Source organism: Chlamydomonas reinhardtii, chromosome 17 (assembly GCF_000002595.2).
Source record: "Chlamydomonas reinhardtii strain CC-503 cw92 mt+ chromosome 17, whole genome shotgun sequence".
Lineage (NCBI taxonomy): Eukaryota > Viridiplantae > Chlorophyta > Chlorophyceae > Chlamydomonadales > Chlamydomonadaceae > Chlamydomonas > Chlamydomonas reinhardtii.
Genome location: NC_057020.1, coordinates 2,777,940 through 2,802,118, shown reverse-complemented (window position 1 = coordinate 2,802,118; position 24,179 = coordinate 2,777,940). Strand labels below are relative to the sequence as shown.

General features: G+C 64.6%; 5 protein-coding genes across 5 annotated transcripts; 2 read left to right on the top strand and 3 right to left on the bottom strand.

Moving 5' to 3' along the window:
• Positions 1-394: 394 nt before the first annotated feature.
• Positions 395-6,071, bottom strand: CHLRE_17g718850v5 (uncharacterized protein). Its single transcript, XM_043072220.1, has 15 exons — positions 5,897-6,071; positions 5,623-5,818; positions 4,581-5,364; positions 4,390-4,440; positions 4,152-4,262; positions 3,906-3,992; positions 3,580-3,708; positions 3,233-3,378; positions 2,930-3,035; positions 2,708-2,776; positions 2,523-2,587; positions 2,284-2,377; positions 1,949-2,071; positions 1,708-1,764; positions 395-1,529 (listed from the first exon to the last, which is right to left on the bottom strand). The coding sequence occupies exons 1-15, from the start codon at positions 5,994-5,996 to the stop codon at positions 792-794; spliced, it is 2,856 nt and encodes a 951-aa protein (XP_042914679.1). The 5' UTR covers positions 5,997-6,071; the 3' UTR covers positions 395-791.
• A 74-nt stretch (positions 6,072-6,145) lies between these two features.
• Positions 6,146-9,457, bottom strand: CHLRE_17g718800v5 (uncharacterized protein). The gene is made up of 8 exons (XM_001703720.2): positions 9,279-9,457; positions 8,901-9,128; positions 8,562-8,721; positions 8,264-8,367; positions 7,912-8,138; positions 7,421-7,568; positions 7,119-7,274; positions 6,146-6,823 (listed from the first exon to the last, which is right to left on the bottom strand). Exons 1-8 carry the CDS (start codon positions 9,348-9,350, stop codon positions 6,698-6,700), a joined length of 1,221 nt encoding a protein of 406 aa, XP_001703772.2. The 5' UTR covers positions 9,351-9,457; the 3' UTR covers positions 6,146-6,697.
• A 100-nt stretch (positions 9,458-9,557) lies between these two features.
• On the top strand, positions 9,558-16,763 carry CHLRE_17g718750v5 (uncharacterized protein). Its single transcript, XM_043072219.1, has 17 exons — positions 9,558-9,864; positions 10,088-10,139; positions 10,360-10,443; positions 10,712-10,869; positions 11,049-11,100; positions 11,260-11,388; positions 11,738-11,807; positions 12,040-12,131; positions 12,275-12,463; positions 12,918-12,979; positions 13,329-13,500; positions 13,862-14,020; positions 14,323-14,409; positions 14,572-14,760; positions 15,038-15,251; positions 15,715-15,863; positions 16,096-16,763. The coding sequence occupies exons 1-17, from the start codon at positions 9,806-9,808 to the stop codon at positions 16,198-16,200; spliced, it is 2,022 nt and encodes a 673-aa protein (XP_042914678.1). The 5' UTR covers positions 9,558-9,805; the 3' UTR covers positions 16,201-16,763.
• Positions 16,764-16,817: 54 nt separating this feature from the next.
• Positions 16,818-19,383, top strand: CHLRE_17g718700v5 (uncharacterized protein). The gene is made up of 5 exons (XM_043072218.1): positions 16,818-16,958; positions 17,160-17,186; positions 17,282-17,461; positions 17,678-17,845; positions 18,104-19,383. Exons 1-5 carry the CDS (start codon positions 16,917-16,919, stop codon positions 18,737-18,739), a joined length of 1,053 nt encoding a protein of 350 aa, XP_042914677.1. The 5' UTR covers positions 16,818-16,916; the 3' UTR covers positions 18,740-19,383.
• Positions 19,384-19,725: 342 nt separating this feature from the next.
• CHLRE_17g718650v5 (uncharacterized protein) lies at positions 19,726-24,167 on the bottom strand. The gene is made up of 11 exons (XM_043072217.1): positions 23,914-24,167; positions 23,776-23,830; positions 23,529-23,593; positions 23,147-23,315; positions 22,860-23,019; positions 22,299-22,559; positions 21,752-21,872; positions 21,347-21,456; positions 21,032-21,151; positions 20,786-20,912; positions 19,726-20,675 (listed from the first exon to the last, which is right to left on the bottom strand). The coding sequence occupies exons 1-11, from the start codon at positions 24,008-24,010 to the stop codon at positions 20,572-20,574; spliced, it is 1,389 nt and encodes a 462-aa protein (XP_042914676.1). The 5' UTR covers positions 24,011-24,167; the 3' UTR covers positions 19,726-20,571.
• Positions 24,168-24,179: the final 12 nt, after the last annotated feature.

Here is a 24,179-nt window from a genome sequence, read left to right as displayed (position 1 = left end):
CGGCGGAGGCCCATCTGCAGCTGGCAGGAGCCCCACTCTGCGTGCAATCGGCGACAGTGGCCGATACGCATAACCCCCGTGTCCCTCGCGTGTAGAATGAATTACGCTTAAGATGAAGGAGAGGAACGACAATAGAAGACGGAGGGGTTCACTGTGGCTGCGCCGGCTCGCGGCTGAGCTCTTGAACTTCTGAATGGGCCGCGGCCAACCCCAAGGCCCAAGCAGCGCCTGAGCGAGCCACTGGTCGGCCCCCCGCTGACTGGGGCCAAGTGCTTGTTTGGCCCTGGACAGCCTGAAGTTCCGTCTAGATGCCTGCTGCTGACGCGCGAGTCCACAATCTGGTGGGAGAGTCACCGGGGATGCATTTGAGTCCAGCCTCAACTGTGACGCGGAGGAACTGTGGGCCTTACAGAGTACCGTAATAGCGCTTTGTTCCACAGCTCCACGCCACCTTGCCCCGCTTGCACTCAAATTCCTCCGCTGCACACACGCACGAAGAGTACTGATGCCGGTTATGTGCACCAACACCATGCCACCACATCCACTGCTGCGTTTGACGCTACTCCCAATCTTCCTCACGCATACCCTTGCGCGTTCTCATGTACATTAGACGCGCACAGTCAGCTTGTCTCCACCAAATTAACGCCAGTGACCCGGCACACGCTTATTCTCCATAGAGTTATTCTCGCAGTTTAGTTGAGCCAGCCTTCTAATGCATTCTGCCCTACCATGCCACATGCACCTCACCACAGCGCCGCCAGACCGCCCCGCCTACCCATGTCGCGCCATGGCTACCAGAACGCATTGGGCGGCACCGCGTGTGCCTGTTGCTGCTGCTGTTGCTGCTGCGGCGGCGGGCCGCCGTACATGCCCCCGCCGCCGCCGCCTTGTTGCTGCTGCGGCGGGCCGCCGTTCCACCCGCCACCGCCGCCACCTCCCTGGTAGCCGCCGTAGCCGCCACCCCCTTGCTGGTTGTAGCCACCACCGCCCGGCTGCTGCGGCGGCCCGCCGTAGCCGCCTCCGCCCTGTTGATGCTGGTTATAGCCGCCCCCTTGCTGGTTGTAGCCGCCTCCACCCTGTTGATGCTGGTTGTAGCCGCCCGCTGCTCCGCCCTGAGGAGGGGCGCCGTAGCCGTTTCCAGCCGGCGGCGGCGTGTTGGGTCCCCGCCCGCCGCCCGCAGACGGCGGCGCACCATAGGGGTTCGTCGACGGCGCCGCGTACGGGTTCGTCGATTGCGGCGGCGGCGCGCCGTAGCCACCGCCTCCGCCCGCCGCACCGCCGTAATGCGATGGCCCGGCTCCGCCGCCGCCGTAGCCACTAGGTCCGGCGCCGCCGGCGGGCGCCGCCGCGCCGCCGGGGCCTCCAGCGGTCTGCGCCGCCGCCGCGTTGGAGAAGGGGTTCTGTCCGGCCTCCAGCGCCTTGATGCTCTGCAGCATGGCACCGCACTCCTTGACGAAGTCGGTGGTGCGCTCCATTTTGTAGATGGACACCTTGATGCGCTGCTCGTCGTTGTAGTTGTCCTCGGCCACCTGCGGGCGCGTAAACAAAAAGCACGCGGCAGCGGCACGCGGCAAGAGGCGGGGCAGAGCACATGCTCAGGGCTCAGCGCGGTTGCGATCGTTGGCAGCGAAAGGGACAGCGCTATTCCTGTGCGTTGGAAACGTATGGGCTCATGAATTCTGCAAGACCATGACTGACGCGGCCCACCTTGAGGCGGAAGAAGAAGGGCGTGAAGCGGATGCTCTCCGCCAGCCGGTCAAACTCCTGCACACGGGCAGGAACAGCGCGTCAGTCAAGCAGTAAAACACAGAGCCCAGGGGCTGATGGTGCAGGCGAACACCGACCATGGCTAGTCCTGGCCAGTTGCATGAATGCCGCTTCCAGTGCGCTCGACGATCAGCCGTGAGCACCCGCGCCCCCCCCTTAATTGCCCCCTGCCAGCTCTCACCTGCGGCCTGTCGACCTCCATGTTCCGGACCTCGGTGGCGGAGCGGCCGAAGATGGCGTCGCCCGCGTCGCCGAACGCGGTCAGGGACTGCTTGGCGGTGTGGTCGCAGGCGGACAGAGACACCTGGGAGGAATGACACAAACGGACAGTGCTGATGTCTCAATGTTGATATCGGGAACTATCTCACATGGGTTATAATGCACTGTCGCTTTCAATTTAGCCACCACCAATCGCCTTAGCCGCTGCAGCTCCGCCCACAGGTGCCAGTCGCGCGGACGTGGCGCCAGGCGGCCCGGCCCGGCTCAGCCCAGCCCACGCTCGGCCCGGGGCCCTACCAGGTAGCGCCAGGCGGGGTTCTCCGTGGAGAACTGGCAGCGGTCGCAGTTCCAGTTGCCGCCGCCCACGTCCATCATCTTCTTCTGGCAGGGCCTGTGGGATCAGGGCGCGGCCGGCCAGGAGGGTGCATCATGCATGCATGCTCAAGTGGGCGTGCCATCATCAGGTGACGACATGGAGTCAGGTGCAACACGTGCTGCCGGTCAGGCTGCCGGCCAAGCACGCCATGTGCACTGACCTGCCGTTGAAGTCGTGCGGGCAGGACGGGTACACGACCGCGGAGGCGCCGCCCTGGTTGTCGGTCTGCAAGTAGAGGAAAAGGGGAGGGTGTACAGGGGCTTTGTCGACTACTAAACTTACAATATGCCCCACGGAACATACACACACACACACACACACTCCCCTGCTCTTCCCCGCTCTAACCTTGATCATGTCCAGCACCGCCGACACGTTGACCCAGTCCGCCTTGCCGGAGCGGCCCAGGTTCTCATCCTGATCGCAGCAAGGACAAAAACGCCAGAAGAGAGTACGTCAGCCAAGCCACTGCGCACCGACGAGAGCAACAACAGCCGGCAACCAAGCTGCAAAGGAAGGCAGGCGCCCGGGGCACCTTGCACGCGTTTCTGCACACGGTGCCGGCCCCACCTTGATGGCCGACAGCACCGTGCGCCGGTCGGTGCGGCCGCCGCCGCCGCCACCGCCCGCGGCACTGAGGGAGTTGACGGCCTGCGCCTTGCCGCCGCCGTTGTACCTGCAGCGCACGAGCCCGGGAGAGTCAGGACGACCCGTAGAGGCTTGCTGGATCGCCTTAGCCAACCATCCCACTGACCCGCCTAACCCATCCACAACTACTCCCTGCTCCCTCTCCAGCACCGTGTACCGGCTCGCGGCGCAAGCACGCGCCCACCCCTTGCCCCTGCAAGCCCCGCCTCCGCTGCGGCGCCTCACCAGCCGCGCACGCGCTGCGCCGCGGGCAGGTCCATGGGGTCCAGGCGGAGGGCGCTGGCGCCCACGGTGGACAGCGTCTTGCCGTTGTAGTCGCCCACACGCAGCGCCTTGGCCGCCAGAACGGGCCGGCCGCCGCCACGCACCATCTACGCGGCATGCAAATTGGTGTGGTGCTGTAAGCAGGATGCGCAACGCTTGCAATGGGATACCGGATACAAACAACTGAACAAGCGACACCGTACCGCAGGCTGCTCTGACATCGCAATCCCGCAGCCGAACAACTAACTGGCGAACTTAGTAGGCCCCTAATTCAGCGCTCGCCCCAGTCAAAAACACACCAAACGCACCTGCTCGATCTGGTCGCCGGGGTTGTTGACCAGCGCGCCCCAGAGCGTCACCTCAATAGAGCGGCCGCTGTCGTCGCGCACCACCATGCTGCGCTTCTGAGTCTCCTCGCCCGTGCGCCGCGTGATGGTCTGCAGGCCGACGCAAGCACCAACATTGTAACGACAAGGCCGCCACGTGCCCACGCACTGGCCGCTTTCACTTCCTCCCCCCCCCTCCCGGCGTGCGCATAGACTCCTCGAGCAATCGTGCCCCGTCCGCCACCCGTTGGCCGTCTGCCCGTCGCGGCCAAGGCCGAGCCCGCCTCTCCGCCCACCCGCCGGCCCACCTGCCACGGCTCGCAGGTCTCCACCACGCCGATAATGTCCACCACCGTGCCCGCCTCCGCGGTCTCCAGATCCGTGATGCGCCGGAACTGCGCACACGTGGGCAGCACGAGAAGTCAGCGCACTCAAGCATTCAACCATGCTGCCAGCTGACAACAACTGGCTCCGCCCCCGCTACCACATAGTTGACCTGCTCCCCGCAATGACTTTGCTTCGTACCCCCGGTCGGGCCCTGCTCCCAAACACACGTTATAGCTGATGGTGGGGATCTGCGATGTCTCCGGGTCCTCCGCCACGCGCTCCACCATGGAGTTGCGGTCCAGCTTGATCTCGTACTGGTGGTTGGTGTGGTTGAATTGCTGTGCGCGCGGCAAGCGTTACAGAGGACAAATGCGTCAGCATGGGGAGCAGCAGCTGGGCGCCGAGGTGGCTATGTGATGCCTTTCAGACGCATGCACGGGGCGCCGCGTCTGCACGGAAACTCACCGGCCGCTTGTTGGTCAGGCTCGCCTTGCTGATCTGGTAGATGGCTCCGGCCTGCGTGGACGCAATGGGCAGACACGCACGCGCCTCAGCACCAATATGCTCAGCCCTGTCCTGCACGCCGCTCCTTGCGCATGCTACATCCATGTGTGCCCTCAACAGCTGCGTCGCTGCAAGGGTGCCCGCCCACGCACCTCCACGACCTCGAAGAACTTGTCCGCCTCCGCACCGAACGCCGTGGCGCGGATCTCGCCGCCATCCTTATCCAGCAGGTCGAACGAGAACACCTTGCCCTCGCCGCGCACGTTGGTCCAGCGCCGCAGCTCGCCCTTGCTGGTCACGCGCGCGCGGATGGCCCAGCGCGCCGTGTAGGGGTTCAGCGCGGAGATGGGGATGAAGCGCGGCGGCGCGTCGTCGCGCGCGATGGCGCCGTTCGCCTGGTAGTTGGCGGGCGGGCGGCCGCCGCCACCGGGCGCACCGCCGTTGGGCGCGTAGGGGTTGTAGCCCTGCTGCTGGGGCGGCGGGGCGCCGTAGGGGTTGTTCTGGCCCGGCGGCGGGCCTCCGTACATGCCGCCAGCGCCGCCACCCTGCTGCTGGTCCGGCTTCACCGGCGGCGGGGCGCCGTACATGCCGCCACCCTGAGGCGGCGGCGGGCCGCCGTAAGGGCCGGCGTTGTTCATGGGCGGCGGGGGCCCGCCGTACATGCCGCCGGCGGCCCCGGGCGGCACGTACCCACTGGCGCTGGCCTGAGGCGGCGGGCCGCCATACATGCCGTTCCCGTTGTTGACGGGAGGCGGCGGCCCGCCATAGCCGCCAGCGTTCCCGCCGAAGCCGCCGGGCGGCTGCTGCTGGTTGCCGTGGTTGCCTTCCTCCGCCGCTTTCTGGGCGTCCACCAGCTCCGTGTGGGGCGGCACCATGATGGGCGCCTGGTAGGTGCCATACTGCTCAAGCACCGAGCAGTTGAAGGCAATGAACATCCTGCATGCGGATTGAGTAAGATTGTAAGGGCTTGCGGCTGCCAGCTGCTGTGCCGGCGGCCACGCGTGGGGCAGAGGGTGCCGCGTGTGAAACGTGGACCCGTCATGTGGGGACCGCCCTCCCAATCCTCGCCTGTTACCGCCGACAGCTCGGCCTCCTCAACCACGTCCCCCTCCCCCTTTTTCCGGCGCCGATGCATCCAAAAAATGGTGTGGAGCCCGGGAACAGCCCTGCCCTGCATCTGGAGTAAGGACTTACTTCCGGTCGTTAACCTGGTTGATGATGAAGTCCGTAATTTGCACGATAGCGCCTTGCACCAGGGCGCCCGACAGGACGAGGTCGCCGACCTGGGAGCTGAGCATACAAATGAGCGTGTACTGGCCATCGCTCATACGCGCCTTGTGGCGCGGTTTGGCATTCGCCGCGTTATCCTTTGACTGTATTTGCTTGATATCTGCGATATAGCAGCGGGTGCGGGAGCCTCAGTGAAACGCGAGCGCGCGAAACAGAAGCGAGACGCCCAGCCCCTTACCTAGCACTTGGAACACGCCAGTAATGGGGACCTTAGCATCCGGCCCAGAAGACGTCGCTGCAACATGCAGCAGCGCCCCCGTTGAGAGCGGCGGGTTCATTTCTGGGGGAAATTCAAAGATTTAGGTCGCGTCAGGGATCACAACTTTGAGCTATAACATCGGGCTTGGGTACACGCAAACATGTATGCAAAGAATGAAGCTCAATAGCCAGCGACACAGTCACAGGTGCACAGTCCTCGTGCTGCGCTCCCCAACGCCGATCCCACCTCGTGCTGCGCTCCCCCATGCCCATTCCAGTTCGAGACCGAAGCCAAAATGCACTGGGGTAGCCTGAGCACGTCATTCACAGGCCCATGATATGTCGTGCGGACACCGCTGTGCCACGAAGCCCATGCCGCTATTTTGGGATAGGGTCGCGGTCGGTTGGTGCTGGGCATGGCTTCTCGAAGATTGTCAGAGCGCAAGTGAGCCCGACAGGGGAATCCAACATGCAGTGTTGCACACAATCCACACTGCAATCATCCTGCAAAGCTCGACCTGCCTGAACTCTAAGGCCTGCACAGGCCTGCACAGGCGTGCACAGGCCCAGCCAGATACCACCCGCTCAGCCTGCGCTCTACCTCCGTCAGCATTCGTACCCCCGTCGGCATCCGTTCGGCAGCTCAGCGTTACTGCATGCTCCTCTTTCAAGGCTGTGCGGGCCTCCTCAAGTTTACATCTTATCTCCTGCCTACCGTTCAGCTGCCCCAAGGCCCTTCCAAACGGCGACATAACTCGTTCATTCCCGGCCTCCACAAGTATTACGCCGCCGAGGGAACAGGCGCGCGGCCTCCTGCTGCGTGCTGCTGCGCCGTCTGGTGTGGCGGGTGGCGCGGCGCAGCCGGGCCCACCTCCACGGGTGGCGTGTGCTCCCGCAACCGCAACACCTGCAGTACCGTAACGTGTGCGCGCAGTCAGCACTCGTGTGAGCGACTCGATGAGTCGATGCCTCGACCGCGATGCTGTGACCTTCGCCCTCCCGGCGCGGCCCTGGCGGCCGTGGCGGCCCGGGTCCCTTTGATGGGTGCGTACACCATTCATCCGCAGCTTGCCTAGGACCCAACCCCCAATTCATGCAACCGACGGATTGGCACTCCAAACCTGTGGACCACTCATCCCGTCTCTCATGGACGGCTACTTCCCACCACACCCGCACCCACAACCACCACAGCGCGCGCCCACCTGTCCGTCCTTGAGAACCTCCAGCACCTCCACCGGCCCGTCGCCGCAGCCGTGCGACATGCCCACGTCCACCCGCACTACGCGCGACTCGCAGGCGCTGTTGATGCCGCGCGTCTGGATGGTGTGCCCCACCACCATGCGTTGCGCGCCAACCGACTGCGCAAACACATGTGCGATAGGTTTAGCTCAGCAGCTGGCAGGTTGGGGGCAGCATCAAGGTGCGGCGTGTCGGCGCTAAGAGTCTAGGAGGACTTCGCAGTCAGGAGTGCAGCAGGGTGCAGGGCAGCGCGCCAGGCACGCACCTCAAGCACGCTCTTGAGGGTGTCGCAGTCGCATCGCCGCTCGTCTGACGCGGAGAAGGCTCGCGCCCACACGATGGCCGAGCCGCCGCGCAGGAAGGACGGCGCCTGCGTGGGCCCGTCCGGCGCCAACATCCAGGACTGCGTCTCGCTGCGGCGCAGGTGGGCGCAGGGGAACACGTCAACACACCCCACAGGTCAGCATTGTGGCGAGTGCTGCTCAGCTCAGGCGCCTGCCCAGGGTCCTGCTCCGCATCTTACGACCCCAAGCACGCACCCTGCACACCCATGCACGCGACACTGCCTGCCTCCCCGTTTACCACCGGCCCGTTCCCCTCCCGCTCCCGCCTCGTCCCCACCCCCTCCCCGCCCTCCCATCCCGGCAGGGCGCAGAGCGTCCAAGGCAAAGGCTAAGGCCACACCTCCCTCGCGATCTGTGGGCTGCATGGATTCAGCTAGTAATGAGCTGTCCCCCCCCCGCTCCCCGCCCGCACCTGTTGATCTTCTCCAACCCGTACTCCACGTGCGCCGGCAGCACGCCGCCGTGCACGAACACGTTGCCGCCCAGCTGCAGCACCGTGGGCCGCGCCGCGAAGAAGCGCCGCGCCAGCTCGCTGCCCGGCATGAGCGCGCGGCTGCGCAGCCAGTTGTAAGGCGCCAGGCGGGCCATGGACGCGGTGTGCGGCGAGCTGGAGGCGCGGGCCGCCGCGTCGCGCCGCTCCTGTGACCGGACAAGTCAGGGCCAAGGCACACAAGAGTTGGCAGGCGAAGGAAAGCCTGTCGCAGCATCTCAATGGCGCTGGTTTGGAATGCGCTGCACGCCATGGAATGAGCGTAAAGCGGTACCTGCAAGGGGTCTGGCGCTCCGGCGCCGTTGCAGCCGCTGCGGCGCTTCATGAGCGCACAGAAGTCGCGCCACGTGCTGAAGCCCAGGAACTCCAGGTTGGCGCCTGCAGCAGCAGGGGTTGTTGGGGGGCACCCTTGCTGTTGCACACCAGGGCTCCAGGTGCGAATCATGACTATGCATGGAGACACCTATGTTCGTTTAGTGTAAGCCGGCCTCTCGAAACCCATGTTTGGCGTCCACCTACGCGGATGCGTGCCGTGGAGACACGCGCAGTCCTGCCTGTCGGCCCTGCCTCACCTGGCGTGGCGTATCGGTGGTCGCCCATGACGTTCATGGTCTCGTGGTTGCCGTTGAGCAGGTACAGCCGCCCGCCGGCCGCCGCCGCCTCGGCCGCCAGTCGCTCCAACAGGATGAGGATGCGAATCTCGTGGTCGCCGCGGTCCAGGATGTCACCCACCTGAAGCGCGTACCGGTACGTGCCAGCAACTGTTGCAGGTGAAGTAATCTGGAAGAATGCGACTACCCAAGCTAGGCCTGTGCCCGATACGCCGTCGTCTGTCCCTGACCCACAGCGTGTGCATACTGTGATCGTGGAGGGTCACCTAAGGCACGTGACCCGCACGCGGCCTGCCTCACCTGCACGGCCACGGTGCTGCCGCCCGCCCAGCGCCCGTGCTCGTCCATTAGCCCCGCCAGCCGCAGCGCCCGTACGGCCTTGTGGTAGTCGCCGTGTATATCGCCGATGGCCACCAAGCGGGGGGGGTGGCCGGGCACCGTGGTGGGCAGTGGCTCCGTGCGAGGGCGGTACGCCTCATCGCCCAGCGCCGGATCGTGCCCTTTCTGCCCCCGGTACGACGCCCACATCTGCGGCGGGCGATGATCGAATACAGTGGATGGCAGGATTGCATAGGCTGTAGGTAGCCTGATTGCGTGCGGGAAGGGGTCGCAGGACCTTCACGTGGACCACTTGTAGCCGGGCTCAGCCCCGTCGTGTGAAACCCCCGGACAGCCCACCTGCGCGAACGACTTGACGCAGATATCGCATTTGGCGTCTGCCTTAGAGAACAGATAGTCGAACAAGCCCATTCTTCAAACACCTCGCTGCTCAGTGCCAGGAAAACGAGAGCGGGCCCGGAGCACAAGCTCAAGCGCGCCTATCGCCGCATTTGGTGCCTCAACGAGCGCAGAGTAACACAACAATGATCGCATGGATCTATCAAGCGAGTTTTCAGCCCCTGCATGCGGAAACCTGGCTCATCGCAGTTTGGAACCTCAGCTCTGTTTTGTATTTTTCAGTTTCCGAACATCGTTCGTGCAGTAGAAGCATATCAACCACGCCGTTAACGTTGACCCGCTAGCAATTCAGAAAGCTGCAAGTGCAAAGTCGCAACACGCGACGCTCTGTAAGACGCAGTTTCACGAGTACTTAACCACCGCATTTAGATTAAAATGCATGTAGAATCATGTCTAGAATAATGCGTGGCATACTCTCAGTCGCGTTCTAAGGCGCAGACCGTGGAAGCAGTGCCAAAACTGCAGAAATGGACCGCCAGGAAGCGTTGCGGGATATATTCCGACTCATAGATGTTAACGGCAATGGGTGAGTGCGGCGAGCTGAGTCTGAGCTAGGCGATGGCGCGCATGCCGACACGCGTCTCCGGCCTGGAGTCGGAGTGGGAGGCCACTCCAGCATGCATCAACGTGGACTGGGGGCAGCAACTGAGGGTGGAGCTCCCTGTGCAGGGGAATCCTGCTACTTCCGCGGGCAGGACGTGGAGTTGGGGTGGGGGCACTGAGCGCGGTCCGTTTGCGGTTGCGTGCAGGCAAATTGAGCTGAAGGAGCTTAAGGCTCTGGCCACCGACCCGACAGCTCAGGTACTGCTCTTCCACGACACGTAGGGCTAGACACACGCGCCGCATTACTGTGTGTCGCAGCTTGCCTGCCTCCCCACGGAGGTGCCTGGGCATAATCGCATAGCCCCAGGGGATGGCCCCGGGGCCCAGGGCACCATGGGGACTGCTGCGGCTACCCTGGCTTGTGACGACCTGGGGCACGACACGTGCGTCAACAACGTGTGTCATGCACGTGCTGCAGGGCAAGCTGCTGGAGGCCAATGACACGCTCACGTGGCTGGACCTGGATGGGGACCGCCAGGTGTCGGAGGAGGAGTTCATGCAGGTGCGACACGACACGGGGCGCTGGTGTGCTGGTGACGGCTGTGGTGGGATTGGGGCAGAGGAGGCGGCTAAGCCACGGTGCCCGCCTCAAAGGACGCGGCTAGTATGGCACAGCACGGCCGCAATGCCTGCCGCACAACATGGAGCCAGTGAATTGGGGCAGTGCGCATGCCGTGGCGCCACTGGTAACCGGGGCCATGCTTCCGCAACCTGCCCCTCTGACCCTTTCCCTTGGTGCTTTCCTAACACACGTCAACCGGCTGTTTCAGGTGTTTGACTTCGTGGGCACGGACATGAGCGACCGCGAGTTCGAGCTGCTGCTGGAGGACATGCGGGCGCAGGCGGCGTCGGCGGGCGTGGGCGCGGCATTAAGTCGTGAGGCGCTGCTCAAGCGCGTGTTCCAGGCCCTGGACAAAGACAACTCGGGGTAGGGGCGGGACTGGGAGGGGAGGGACTGGGAGGGGCGGGAGGGAGGGAGGGAGGGAGGGCCGTACGACGGCCTCAGCAGGACACGGAAACGGGGCTGATATCGGCAGGTCGGGATAGGTTAGGGCAGGGCAAGGCGGTGCTAGGACGGCCCTGACGTTCCTGCTGTTGCTGCTGCAGGTACATCGAGATGCACGAACTCAAAACGCTCGTGGGGCAGGTGGCGCCGGCGGTGAGCGCGGGGCTGGGCGAAGCAGGGCGGGGCGCGATGGGCTGTGCCTGCCGGCTCGCGAGCTCCAGTGGCCCTCACAGGCATCCTCACAACACACGCGCATTCGCATACGCACACGCACACACGCCCCTTACTCCCCGCCTCTGCGCCACACCGCAGGAGTCTCTGGAGCGCGCCCACGGCACGTTGCGTATGTTTGACACCAACGAGGACGGCCGCGTGTCAGCAGACGAGTTCCTGGGTGTGTTTGAGTTCCTGGGCCAGGACATGGACGATGCCGAGTTTCAGGTGAGGCGGGGGCTGGGCTCGGGGGGGGGTTGTAGTATCAGCCCATACTGAACCGAACCCAATGCAAAAGAGTGAGGAGGAGAGCGTTGCCTATGCTTTGACGACCTTTTTTGGGGGGGGAGACGAAGGGAGGGGCAGGACGAGGGAGGCGAGAGGGGGGCAGCCCAATGGCATGGGGCGGCTGCACGGGATGACAGGCAGAGGGTGGGCGAGGAAGAGCGCAGGGCGTCGGCCACTCGCTGCTGGCCACCGCTGTTATTTCAAGGTGCACTTCTGCATGGTGTATGTGGTGCACGGTAAGAACTAACCGGGCGGTGCGCCACTCCGGCGCCTGCCGCCCCATGCGCAGGGCCTGCTGTCGCGGCTGCAGGAGAAGGGCTTTGAGGCGCTGTACGAGGGCGACTACACGCACCCGCACTGTGGGTGGTGTGTGGGGGTGTAGAGGAGGTCGTGGCGGGACCGTGGGGGGCGTGGGCTGGGGGCGTGCAACTTGGCCGTGGCGCTGGTTGGGATGGTGAGCTGCGCGTGGCTTTGAGCCTCGGGGCCTTGGTTGTCCTAAGTTGACGGGGTCACTGTTTCTTGTTGTGATGTTTTTACTGATGCTGCCCCCCTCCCCCCGCCGCTTCCGTCCCGCTGCTGCTGCCCCACCAGCGTGTCGGGCCTGGCTGGCGGGCGAGGTGGTGCCCACACTGCGCGAGGGGCTGTTGGCGCTGCTGAAGGAAGTGGAGAAGAACAAGCTGGACGTGAGTGTCAGAGTGTGTGTGTGTGTGTGTATGCCGCGTCATTGCGCCTGCTGGCATGCTTGCTTGTTTACCAAATGTGTAACCACAACAGCCTGAAAAGTGCGATGTCGGTACTGCTGCTGCCGCTGCTGCCGCCACCGCAGCTCGCGACGGGTGTGCCGTGGGACGGCGGTGCGCACATGCCGCGCGGCTGGCGGCCCTTCTCGCCGCTGCGCTGGCTGAGCGAGTGGCTGGTGCGCGCCGCCACCGCGCCGCCGCCCGGGTCGGTGCCGGAGGGCGGCGGCCTGGATGGACTGGACGCGTTCGGGCTGGCGCAGCACATCAGCCTGGAGGTAGGCGGTGGGGTGCGGGCTGGGGTGGCGTAGGGGCTGGGGTGGGGGCTGGGGTGGGGCGGGGTGGGCTGGGCTGGGGTGGGGTGGGGTGGGGTGGGGTGGGGTGGGGTCGGGTGGGGTGGGGTGTAGATACCAGCCCAAACTAAACCAAACCAAGCTAATCTAGCGAAGAGGTGGGGTGGGGTGGGGTGGGTCGGGCGTGGTTTCGGGCGTGCGGTGGAATCGGAGGGTGGTCACTGGTGGGTTAGGGATGGATGTAAGGTGAGCGCAGAATGGCGTGCGTCATGGGTGGCATTGTGCAGACTCCAACTGTGTGTTGCATGGTGGTGAGTCGCTGTGGTGGTATGGGTTGTGTGGCGCCGAGTCGGATATTGCACGGTGGTGGCTCGGGCCTTGCTGCCCGGCCCCTTCCTAACACCCGCCTCGTTATCGCTCACATGGCCCATCTCAACAGTCTATGAATCGGGCCGAGAAGATCGCCTACGTCTTCAGCCAAATCGACGCCGGGAACGCTGGGTGAGCGAGGCAAGAGGGCAAGCGGGAGGAGCATTGGACAGCCGGGGACTGCCGTATCCTCGGGGTTTCCATAAGCTATACACTGCCTCGGCCCCTCCCTACCTGCGCCCCGTCCCACCGCGCCACCTCCATCTCGAGCCTTCTCTGAACACCACGCCCTGTCTCACCCCCTCAAACCTCTCTCACCTCCTTCCCAACTCCCTCCCCTCCCTCCCTCCCTCCCTCCCTCCCTCCCTCCCCTCCCGCCCTCCTTCCCTCCCCTCCCCTCCTCTCCCTCCCTCCCTCCTCTCCTCTCCCTCCCTCCCTGCGCCCTGCGCCCTGCGCCCTGTGGTCCCTGTGTGTCCCTCAGCTACATCCTGGCCGACCACCTGGTGCACACGGTGCAGCTCATCTTCGCGGACGGCGCCGCGGGCGTCACGGACGCGCACAGCATCATCGACCCCGTGCTGGCGACCATGGGCATCAACCCCGTGGACAGCACCATCGACAAGGACGAGTTCGAGCAGGCCATCACACAGATGGTGAGGAGGCGCGCGGGGCTGGGCGAGGGGGAGGGAAATGGGGAGGGAGAGGGGGAGGGAGAGGGAGAGGGAGAGGGAGAGGGGCCGCAGGCTGCGTTGTTGGGGGCGGTGAGACGGAAGGCCATTCCGGCCGGCGCCGTCATCCCGGCCGCATCCTATGTGGCCGGGAACTGAGGCTTACGTGCTCATGCTTGAATACCGGTACACGTCCGGCCTGCCCGCATCCGCCCCACACAACCCGCCCGCACCCGCTCCACACAACCCACCTGCACCCGCCCCGCACAACCCGCCCGCCCGCACCCGCCCCACACAACCCATCCGCACCCGCCCAACACAACCCGCCCGCCCGCACCCGCCCCAGACCTCCATGCTGAGCGAGGAGGAGTTTGACGAGGCGGCCCGGGTGGTGGTGGCGCAGCGCGACTGGCGCTACTGCCGCTCCCGCCCCGACAAGTTCCGCTACCTGTTCCGCAGCCTGGACCTGGACCACTCCAACCAGCTCAACCTCAACGAGCTCAAGGTGCGGGACTGATGCGAGGAGCGGGTAGTTTACTCCAAAGAAATCAAGACCCAGAGCAAGCCCCGCGGGGGGGGGAGGAAGGGCACAGCGGAGAGGGCGGCGGGCGCGGCGGGGCGGTGGGGACAGGCGGGCGCCGGGCAGCGCACTTGAGTTGCGGGAGGACGAGGCAGGCCTGCGGGAGCCAGGCTGCCCATGAAGTCGAGGCAAGGGCCGATGCCAGCACACCTGCCCTGCACCCCCTCCCTGACGTCTGGCTCGCCCCCCCCCTCTGCCCCCCTCCCGCCCGCCCCCTCCCGCCACAGGTCCTGGCCCAGCGCATGGACCCGGACACCAACGAGGAGACCATCGCCGCCACACTGGAGTTCCTGGACAAGGACGGCTCGGAGCAGGTGCGGCGGCAGGGGGTGGCGGGCGGGCAGGCGACAGGCGGGAGACAGGCGGGCGGGAGACAGGCCGGCGGCAGGGGGTAGCAGGGGGCAGCAATGTACGGCAGTGGCAGTGTCTTTCTCCCTCACCGCCACGAGCCCAACTTTCGCGCCACGGCCCCGCAGGTGTCGGCTGAGGAGTTTGTTGAGGCCATGTCCAGCCTGCTGGCGCACATAGACGCCGACGCCGAGCTGGACGACATGGTTCAGCGCATGCTGCACATGCGCTCGGACGCCGACCCCGCACACGAGGTGGAGCCGGCGCAGCTGGCGGACTTCGTGCGGGGGCTGCGCACACACATCGCCGCGGCGCAGGTGCGTGTGTGTGTGCCAGAGAGCACGTGGGAGGGAGCGTGTGCGCGTGAGCAGGATGCAGGGTGACCTCGCAGGGGTTTGCCAGGCGCGTGCCAGGGGCATGCCAGGACCTCGCCGGGTTTGCGGGGGCTGGGAGCTTCGAGCCTGCTCTCACTCCCGCAACACCTTTACACGGTCGCTGTGTTGCTTAACCAGACGTGCCTTTCCCTTCCATTTCTTCTTTTCATCGCACCTGCCACTGCTCTGACCTCGCAACCCCCCGCCCCCCCCCCCCCAGCTGCCCACCTCCACCATTATGGACAAGCTGGCGGGGCGGCAGCCGCTGGTGCTGCTGGACGTGCGGCCTGACGAGGAGCGCCTCGTGTCCGTCATGCCCGGAGCCACACACGTGACGCTCACGCCGGCGCCCGCCGCCACCTGGGGCTACGTGCTCACGGGCGGCGCGCCGGCGGCGGCGGCCGTGGTGCGCGAGGCGCTGGCCACCGCCACAGGTGCGGAGCTATATATATTGTTTGTCGGGAACAACAATACGGTTACGCCTTGCCGCACTGTTTGGTCGTGCCGCGTGCGTATTTCAGCGGCTTCTCACTCCTCAACGTTACAAGCAACAAAGCAAACAGCAAGCCCCACAAGTAGGCACTTCAGCCATAAAAGCAAAAACACGGCAGAACAGTACTGTAAGATAGAAAGAGACAAACGGCAGATGCTGCTACCAGCAGCAGCTGCGCTACTTAGAGGCGCAATAGCGCCTCGTACGGCACTCCGTGCCATACCACTTAATCGTCGTGAGAACCTGCCTTCTCCGACGCTCATACTTCGCTCCGGAGAAGTCAACATTTCGTGTACCGTACTACTGGGTCACTCACCTTGCTTGACTGTGCGCTGGAACTGACGGCATATTTGCTGCCGCCCCCGCCTTCACGCCTGAACTCCTTGCGTCCTTGCCTGCCGCAGCCACCGCGCTGCCCACCGCCGCGCCGCCCGTGGTGGCCTGCTACTGCTCCACCGGCGAGCTGGGCGGCGTGGCGGCGCTGCTACTGAGCGACGCGCTGCGCATCACCGTGTACAACGTGTGCGGCGGCATCATCAACTACTACAACCAGGTGCGCGTGGCGTGTAGCATGTGTGTGTGTGTGGCAGGGGGGTAATGACATGATGCAGCTCGTGTTGTTGCGACTCGGCCTACGCAATTGCCAAACGGAGACGTACACTTGGCGAAGCATCGCTGCGTGCTTTAGCCTGCGCCTTTGCCTATTCCTGTTGTCGGTGTTGCGCCGCTTAACACACTCTTGTCCACCGGTTTGGCGCTGTGTACGCTGTTTGTCATTCCTGCAGGGCGGCAGCGTGTGCCGGCTGGGCGATGGCAAGCAGGTGCAGGCGCTGCACCCAGGCAGCCAGCAGCAGCGGGCCTTCATCACGCGCCCCAACAATTTCCGCTGAGCAGGGGCGGTGGTTTAAGAGGCAGCGGCGGAGGCGAGGTGATCACTGTGGGGCTATAGCAGGTGGAGAATACAGAATACAGTAGATGCTAGAGGACGCGTCCATGGAAGACGCACAGACGGGGGCCAAATGGCTGCTGAGGCATCGCGAGTCGAGCACGAGCGTGTGGGCGAGTTTGGTACTGGTGTGGCTTTGAAGTCAGGCTCGAGGACTTGTGGTGAAGAGTCGGCGCGCAGCATGTGTGGCGCCGCCGCCGCCTAATGAAGTCGATACGCGAGTCCTGGACTGCCCTGGCGAGACGGTGGCGGGCACTGGGCAGCTCGCCGCAGCGTGCACGCGAGTCGTGCCGCCTGCCGTCACACTCGTATGTCTCACTGCCATCACTCGGTATACATAGCGCAGGTATGCTTCAGCCGCCGATGCCGGAGCGCGCTTGCTGGTTGTCGAGCGTGTAGGGCACACTTTCTCCGTCTTCGAGCGCTCGTTCGTGGCTTTTCGACACCGATCGCAATGTGAGCGAGCGTTAAGCTGTGCCGATGTATTGGCGTCCCCAAATCAATGCACACAAGCAAGCGACTTATTACTGCTTATCCCTGTAGTCCGCACGCCGAACACCAACAAATTGCACAGCTCAGAGCGCACAGCGTTGCCGCCATTGCTGCTGGCTAGGTAAAAGCACGTGAATCAACAACTTCCAATTGCCGACAGGTGCTACGATGTATTTTGGGCACAAAACTGCTCTGACTTTCGCATGTTGGGTAAGTCGTTCACGGCCTTCCTCTATTATGCTACAATGCTGGAAAGGGACCGCTTCGCCCACTGGCCGTCTCAGCTCCGCCAACAAATGGCCCAAACAGCCCAAATGCCGCTTTCCACCGTCAGGCACCCATGCGCACCAACGGGCACCCGCACCTGCACTCTCTCTCACCCTGCTCCGTGGTCCTTTTGCCGGTTTACAGGTGTTGTTTGCTGTATGCTTCATCCAGGTGTGCACTGCCCAGACATCCGTCTGCCAGCAGCGTTTGGCGCCGGGCGCTTATGCCGAATTCCCACCCCCTCTCACACACGCACACACACGCAGGGTTGCATATGGCTGCCTATCAGCGGGGTGGCTCTGGGCGGGTGCAAGTTCTGCCGGGACCGCTTCAAGGAGACAGGCAAGGCCAACCTGTCGATGGTGGCTTGGAACCTGACCTACGCCTACGGATTGGAGACCGGATGCATTGTGTCCGCGTTTGAATTCAGCGTCTTCTATCCCCAGGTAGGCTGTGGGTCACGAACTTAGCTTAGATGGGGTTGCTTGCCCCCACGCGCGTGTGAATCGTATGAGGCCGCGTGTATACCGTATGATGTCAGTTTGCTACCCTGGCAGTGATAGAACGTGCTTACCTGGTGCCTATCTCCCTTGTTGGATATGTCTTACCTGGTGCGTATCTCCCTTGTTTAATATGCCTTACCTGGTGCAACTAACGCGCAGGACGCATCCGGCGCCGATGCCCCGAATCAGTATTACAACTGGTGCATCAACAGCGGGCCTCTAGCTGGCCTGATTGGGGGCGGAGTGGCTATGGCAGTAGCGCTGTTCGTACTGCCCTTCTGCTGCTTGTGTGCATCGCCGCCACTTCCAAAAAGGCACCAAGTGTCGGTGGGTGAACGGGCCGCTGAGGCACAGCGGCACCGGCTGTGGGAAAGGCGGAATGGGTGCAGGACTGCAGGATCTGGCAGGATGGGGATGGTGTCCCGGTCATCCAAGTCGTGCAGAGGAGCGCATTCACGGCGCCGGCTGAACCTGGCTGGACCGGTTTCGCAGGGCTGGGCGGGGGGCCGTGGGCCCCTCATCGGTGTGGCGAGCGGCGTGTGCAAAACCATGACTGCCCCCCACGCACCCAACCTTTGCTTGCAGTTCATCGGGCCGCTGGACCTGTCACCGGACGCTTACGCTCGAACCACGAGTGCGGCCAACGTGGCGCAGCAACAGCAGCAGCTCAAATATGCCAACGCCGCAGCTGCGAGCAGCTACGGCAGCCAGCTGGGGCTGCTGGCGGCGGCGGGCGCTTCGCCGTACGCCTCAGCCGCCAACAGCCCCCTCGGCGTTCGCGCCGTTGCCAGCCCGCAGCTACTCCTGAGCCCCCGCGTGACCCTGTCCCCGGCAGGCTCGTTGCACAGCCCGCGCAGCCCCGGGGCTGGTGCCGGGTATGTCATCTACAGCAACCCGGCCGCTGTATACCCCCTGAACTCAGCGGGCGGCTACCCACCAGCGATCCAGGCGCACGGTTCTGCCGCCACCACACCGCCAGGCTTCGGGGACGGCGCATCGCCTGCGGCAGAGGACGCGCAGCTGGCGCAACAGCAGCAGCAGCTGGTGCAGCAACAGCAGCTGGCGCAACAACAGCCGCAGCTACAACAGCAGGATCAGCTCGAGCATATGCAGGCGCAGCAGCGGCAGCAGATGCAGGCGTTCATGCAGCAGCAGATGCAGGGCGCTGGTGGACAGCCCATGTTGCCGCACCCTCATCTGGGCGGACGAACCTATCACTAAGCATGAAGCGGCGCTGCCGCTGTTGCTGTAGAGCTGTGGGTTGGGGTGCGAGCAGCGCGTAGAGCCCACTGCGTACGTGGCCGCACGTACTGGAACTCTGACTTGTTACGGGTTTCGCCAGAGCTGTGTGCCCGCATATGAGCACTCACCGATGCCATTGCCTTCTGGAGTGCCGGCGTTAGTTCATCGTTCAGCATGTAGGACCGCTTCAATAAGGTGGGCGTGAGCAAGGCTCACCCCCCAGTTGGCTTGCCCCTTCCCCCGAAGGGGGAGGGGCAATAGCCATTGCGGTCGCATCGAGCTCGCCGCGGGGGGCCCTCCCGGTTATTCCAGTTTTGACTTGAGTTATAACCTTGAAACCCGAGCGCAGCGAAATTTGTCGTGCAAATAACGCGCCTTTCTATGTACGTATTGCAAAGCGTAACATTATGAAAACGCAAGCCCTATGCCAGAGCGGGGTGAACGCACAAGCGCAGCGTTTGCATTAGAGCTCCAGCGCAACATACAATATATCACAAATTGTATTGATAATCAAGGCTCCCGGCACGGGAGGACGCAAGACGGAGGAATCGACGCGTTGGAGGATCCCGGAAATTGCGCGCGAAAGCGCGAGGCGCAAAAGGTTGGCGCTATCTGTTTTAGTTTCCCCGTAATGACGAATGCCGCGTTCTGTATTCTGCTCGCACATCACCCGGCACATCGGCGTTACTCTCGCCCGCTTCTCGCTGGCTTCGACGCCCTGAGTCCGTGCCCCCGCTGAGTCCGAGCCCCCATCCCCGCTCACTTACCCACCCCCAGCCCGCGGCGCCCTGAGCTACCGAAGGCAATATCATGACCGGTAGTATGGCTGCTCGCAGCCCCCAGCAGACCGATATGATACTTCCACCATCCGCCAGTCCATCCCACCCCACCCCATCCCCACACCGCATTCCGGGGCGCACGGCATGGAGCGCCCTGAGGGGGGAGGGGCAAGCCGGAGTACTGCGTAGCGGTAGGTGTTTACTCGTTGCATGTGTGGAGGGCGTGCTTGACCATCCTGGTGTGGAACGGGAGTTTGGTCAATCGCGTGCCGTACAAGGCCACATGTTTAGATATGATATGTCTTTCAACCTTCGTAGCTGACCTGTCTGAGGCCGCGGATGGCTGGACCCATGGTGTGCTACACAATGCTACGTCCATACCAGCAAGCCGCATGTCGTGCCAGAGCGCATGGCTGGCGTAAAGCAGGCATGCCGCATCACGTTGCATAGTATTTGTTGTCGTGCGTGGCAGAAATTTCTTGTTTCTGTGGGGCCCAGAACCCCAATGGGGCATTGATTTGGTGGGCGAGTGCATTGCAGCCTGCCTCGCACGCATTCGCGTGTGCTGCACACCCACTGCAGCAACACGCACTGGCTCATACCCGCAAACTGCCACCTGTACATGCATGACTGCAGTGTATGGCTAACACCTGACGGTTACAGTCAGTGGATGCATCTTAACGCGTATGCCTGGTGAAGATTTGTAACATAAGGCAGACCCCGCCAGCCCTGCGGGCTCAGCACCAACGAAGTCCCATTGTCGGGAACTCGTGACCAAGGTCGGGACACCCTCTTCGCCTGTTTGCCAGGGCGCCACCCACATCTGCAAGAAGCCTCCTAGAAGCCTCCTAGCCTTCGCCTGCTTGCTTGCCACACCGTTCCTGCCTCCACAACGATACACGCGCCCGAAACCCCAGCCCTGATCACGCCACTGGCCCTTCAGCGCCGCCAGCGCCACGTGCCGCTCGCCGCCGCTCCTGAAAGCCCCTGCTCCACTACAGGCCGCTCGCCACCTCCACACCAGCAACGTCCTCACTGCTTGCGCCGCTTGCTATCCTTCTTGTTCCCCTGGGGCTTGGACCGGGCTCCCGCCTGGTCCCGGCTGGAGTGCTTGCCCTTACCACGAGCGCCGCGCCCTGTCGACAGCACAGGCACAGACGCAACGATATCATCACTTGTGACCCAGAGCCCACACCACGTGCGTCCTAACTGCCAACATTCCATGCATGGCGGCGAGACCGCTTACCGTTGTCCTGCTCCTCCTCCTGGTCCTCCGCCTGCTCCTCTGCCGCCCGCGCCTCCTCTGCCTCGTCCGCGGCGCCTTCGGCAGGCGTGGCCGGCAGCGGTGGAAGCCACGCAACGCCCGTGAGTGCCTACAGGTTGGCACGCGGAAGGTGGCGAAGGCAGGTCGCGCAGGCCACGAACACTGTTTCAGCGCGGACCCACGAAAGCGCCGACGTACGGACGTGGCCACATGAACACACGTGCACACCTGCTTGAGGTACAGCTTGGCCAGCGAGCTGCGCTTGGTGGAGTGGTGCACCCGCAGGTGGCGGTCCAGGGACACCGACGCGATCAGCGGCTCGGAGGGGTGCAGCGCCAGGGCGCGGATCTGGTGGCGGTGGCAGCGGCACGTGGGGTGTGGCGGTGGCGGCAGGAATGAAAAGGAGAGACGGAGGTTGTTGGCGCCTGGGTAATCACAGCAGCACAAAACCGCCTCGCGCCTGCCCCTCCCTTCGTGCCCTCCCTCCCTCCACGCCCCCCGCCCCCGGAGCTCCCTACTCCAGCGCCGCACGGTCCCACTCACCGAGCCCGCCACGCCCTTGAGTGCGTGGCCCATGGAGATCTTGGCGGGCGCCTGCCGCATGTCCAGTGCCTCCACGTGGCCGCGGCCGTTGCCCACCCAGATGCGCGAGCCTGGCACCAGACCGGGGCGCACAAGGACGCAGGGGTGACGCAGGCGCACACGGGCGCAGGGGTGACGCAGGCGCACACGGACGCAGGGGTGACGCAGGCGTACATGGGCGCAGGGGTGACGCAGGGCGCAGTGCACGGAGCAAGGCGCCATCATGGTGGCGGACAGTCGCCCACCCCGCGAGGGCACCCACCACCCGCAATCCAGCCCAGCCCCGCTCCTGGTCCCAAAGGCCCCCCTCCCACCCGTAACCGCCGACGCCCGCGGTCCACACGCCCGACTCCTGCCCCCGCTCACCATCCGGCTGCGGTTGCAGCGTGGTGATGCGCCCCTCGCCCCACACCAGCTCCGCCTGCGGCTTGCGGCCCGCCCGCATGTCGTACAGCCACAGCTTGTGCTTGGCCGTGCCCACAAGCACCTAGGAGCAGGAGCCGGGGGGTTACACGCATATCAAGTTTACCAAGGCGGGGGGCGGGGGTTGTAGATACCAGCCGAGGGGGGCAGTGGGGACGCTTAAGCTCAGCGGTGTCGGCAGACGCATACTTGCTGGCGGTCCAGCCTTACCCAGTTACCCTGGATAGCACCGGCCCGCATGATAGCCCACCCCAGTACACTTCTAGCCAGGTTGGGCCCGCCCCATGGGCGTCCAAGACCAAGGTCCAGGCCACACGCCCACACCTCCGCACTCCGCGGGCTGCCCTTGGGTCCTGGCTCTCGGTCAATTCGGCATTGCAACCCGACTTATCCCCCCTTCTCTTTACCAATCCTTGCAACCCGCCACCCCCACCCACCCCGGCCCCGGCTTCGCGCCCCCTCCTCTCCCCCGCCTCCTCATGGCCCTCACCTGCTTGTCGTCCTGCCCCGGCACAAACGCCACCGCGGTCACGTGCGCCAGGTCCTGCAGCCCGCTGCGGCTGGGCTTGCCGGCCTTGCCCGCGAACAGCGGCTCCCCCGCCTTGGCCACTGCGCCATCCGCCCCGTCCGCCCCTGCTCCTGATGAGGAGGAGGATGCTTTTGCGGCCTTGCCTGCCGCCTCCAGGTCCCACACTTTGAGCTGGTGGCCCTCGCCGCCCACCGCGACGTAGCGCCCGCTGCTGCTCACGTCCTGCGGGTCGTGGTGGTGGTAGTGGAGGTGTGTGTGGTGGTGGCGCGGGTGAGGGCGGGTTGGCGGGTGGCTGGGGCCATGCGAGTGCCAGCGCAGGCTGGAAGCAATGGTGCGGGGAGGATGGGAGCGGGAGGGCCCAGTGGCCTCGCTCCTAGCTACATCTGGCAGCCAGGAAGATTGGCACATGCGACTTCCTCCCTGCTACCTCCGCAAGCAATCTTCCTCCCAGTCCTCCCCATGGTCCCATGGCAACACCAACACCGCACTGCGCCCACCCACCCACCTCTCCCCAGCACCCACCATTGCTTGCAAGTCGCCGATGGTCTGCAGCCGCACCGTTTCCTCCCACGTCTGCACCACCCGCCCCGCCGCCGCCGTGGCCAGCGCCGCCTCCAGCGGGCAGCGGTGCACGCTGACGTGGCCGCCCAATGTGGCTGTGGAGATCAGCAGCTGGTGTGACCTGCGGCCAGGGGAGGGCGGCGTAGAAGCACACGTGCTCAACCCTCTGCCCAAGCTCTCATTACTCCGCCCCCATCTCCCCCAAGCCCCAGCTCCCGCCCCGCCCCGCCCCCCGCCCCATCTCTCACCCCTCCGCCTGTGTGAACCGCAGCGCCTGCACCGCATTGGTGGACGTGTCCGAGCGACCCGAGGTGGAGGCGGGCGGCGCCGCGCGGAAGGAGCCCACATCACCGCCGTCACTGCCCGCGTGCAGCGTGACACGCCCACTGGTGCGGGCCGCAGCCACCAAGCAGCGGTCTGGGGGCGGGGCCCAAGCGAGGGCGAAAGCGGCGGGCACCAGGGCGGGCGTGTGCGTGACGGCATGGCGTGGAGAGGGTGGCGGGGGTGCGGAGAAAAGGCGAAATGCACCCCACCCCGTTGGTCGCGAGGCCGGAGATGAGAAGCCGGCATGCATTGCGAGAGCTGCCGTGCGGGCGAGCCGGGTGCGGGCGAGCCGGCTGGCGGCCTCACCTGAGCTCCAGTCGGGGCAGTGCACCTGCAGCCGTGTAATGCCCTGGGCCTTGTCCGGAGCACCCCTGCAGAGCGGAGACGCACACGCACGCGGTCAAACCCTGGTGGTCGTGACTGCCCAAGCGTCCAAACCCCTTGCCCCGGCGCCAACCCAAGAAGCCCTTGCTGCTCCCTCGTGCGTTGCAGCACACCAGACCAGCATTTTCACGCACGCCGCCGTCACCATTGCGATTGCATGCTCCCTCACCAGCGTTGTTTCGCCGCAGTCTCCTCCCATTTATCGCCAGCAGGGACCTCCGAAACTGTTAAATGTTGGCACGAGTGGCAATTCAGCCCGAGCCACAAGGGTGGAAGCCAAACAGCCGGCCGGTTGGCGCCGACTCACCCTTCAACAGTCCTAGCTCGTCTGCAGTCAGTATACGATGCGATGGAGGCGCTGGAGCATCTTCCTGCCGCGATTTGCGTTTGCCGCCCTCGCCCATTTCTTCGTGCAAACACAAGAAGCAGAGTTATCAAGTTTCGGAAGATTGTTTCAGCAATACAATCGATTCTTTGGTCTTTACAAGAGGGGATGTTTGGTATCGCCGGCCGCCGATTGAAGCACGGTCTTGCGTGTCCTTGGCCAGGAACAACTGTTCCAAAGTCTTCAAA

Coding starts and splice junctions, on each gene's coding strand:
- CHLRE_17g718850v5 (XM_043072220.1), bottom strand. CDS start 5,996: ATGAACCCGCCGCTCTCAACGGGGGCGCTGCTGCATGTTGCAGCGACG. Junction 3,036..3,232: donor GCGCAGCGCGTGCGCGGCTG/GTGAGGCGCCGC, acceptor CGTGCGCTGCAG/GTACAACGGCGGCGGCAAGG. Junction 2,072..2,283: donor ACCCCGCCTGGCGCTACCTG/GTAGGGCCCCGG, acceptor CATTCCTCCCAG/GTGTCTCTGTCCGCCTGCGA.
- CHLRE_17g718800v5 (XM_001703720.2), bottom strand. CDS start 9,350: ATGGGCTTGTTCGACTATCTGTTCTCTAAGGCAGACGCCAAATGCGAT. Junction 8,722..8,900: donor GCAGCACCGTGGCCGTGCAG/GTGAGGCAGGCC, acceptor TACGCGCTTCAG/GTGGGTGACATCCTGGACCG. Junction 6,824..7,118: donor AGGTTCTCAAGGACGGACAG/GTGGGCGCGCGC, acceptor ACGGTACTGCAG/GTGTTGCGGTTGCGGGAGCA.
- CHLRE_17g718750v5 (XM_043072219.1), top strand. CDS start 9,806: ATGGACCGCCAGGAAGCGTTGCGGGATATATTCCGACTCATAGATGTT. Junction 14,410..14,571: donor ACAAGGACGGCTCGGAGCAG/GTGCGGCGGCAG, acceptor ACGGCCCCGCAG/GTGTCGGCTGAGGAGTTTGT. Junction 15,252..15,714: donor GGCGCTGGCCACCGCCACAG/GTGCGGAGCTAT, acceptor TGCCTGCCGCAG/CCACCGCGCTGCCCACCGCC.
- CHLRE_17g718700v5 (XM_043072218.1), top strand. CDS start 16,917: ATGTATTTTGGGCACAAAACTGCTCTGACTTTCGCATGTTGG. Junction 17,462..17,677: donor TCAGCGTCTTCTATCCCCAG/GTAGGCTGTGGG, acceptor ACTAACGCGCAG/GACGCATCCGGCGCCGATGC. Junction 17,846..18,103: donor CAAAAAGGCACCAAGTGTCG/GTGGGTGAACGG, acceptor CTTTGCTTGCAG/TTCATCGGGCCGCTGGACCT.
- CHLRE_17g718650v5 (XM_043072217.1), bottom strand. CDS start 24,010: ATGGGCGAGGGCGGCAAACGCAAATCGCGGCAGGAAGATGCTCCAGCG. Junction 23,316..23,528: donor CTGCCCCGACTGGAGCTCAG/GTGAGGCCGCCA, acceptor CCCCGCCCCCAG/ACCGCTGCTTGGTGGCTGCG. Junction 21,152..21,346: donor TCAAGGGCGTGGCGGGCTCG/GTGAGTGGGACC, acceptor CACCGCCACCAG/ATCCGCGCCCTGGCGCTGCA.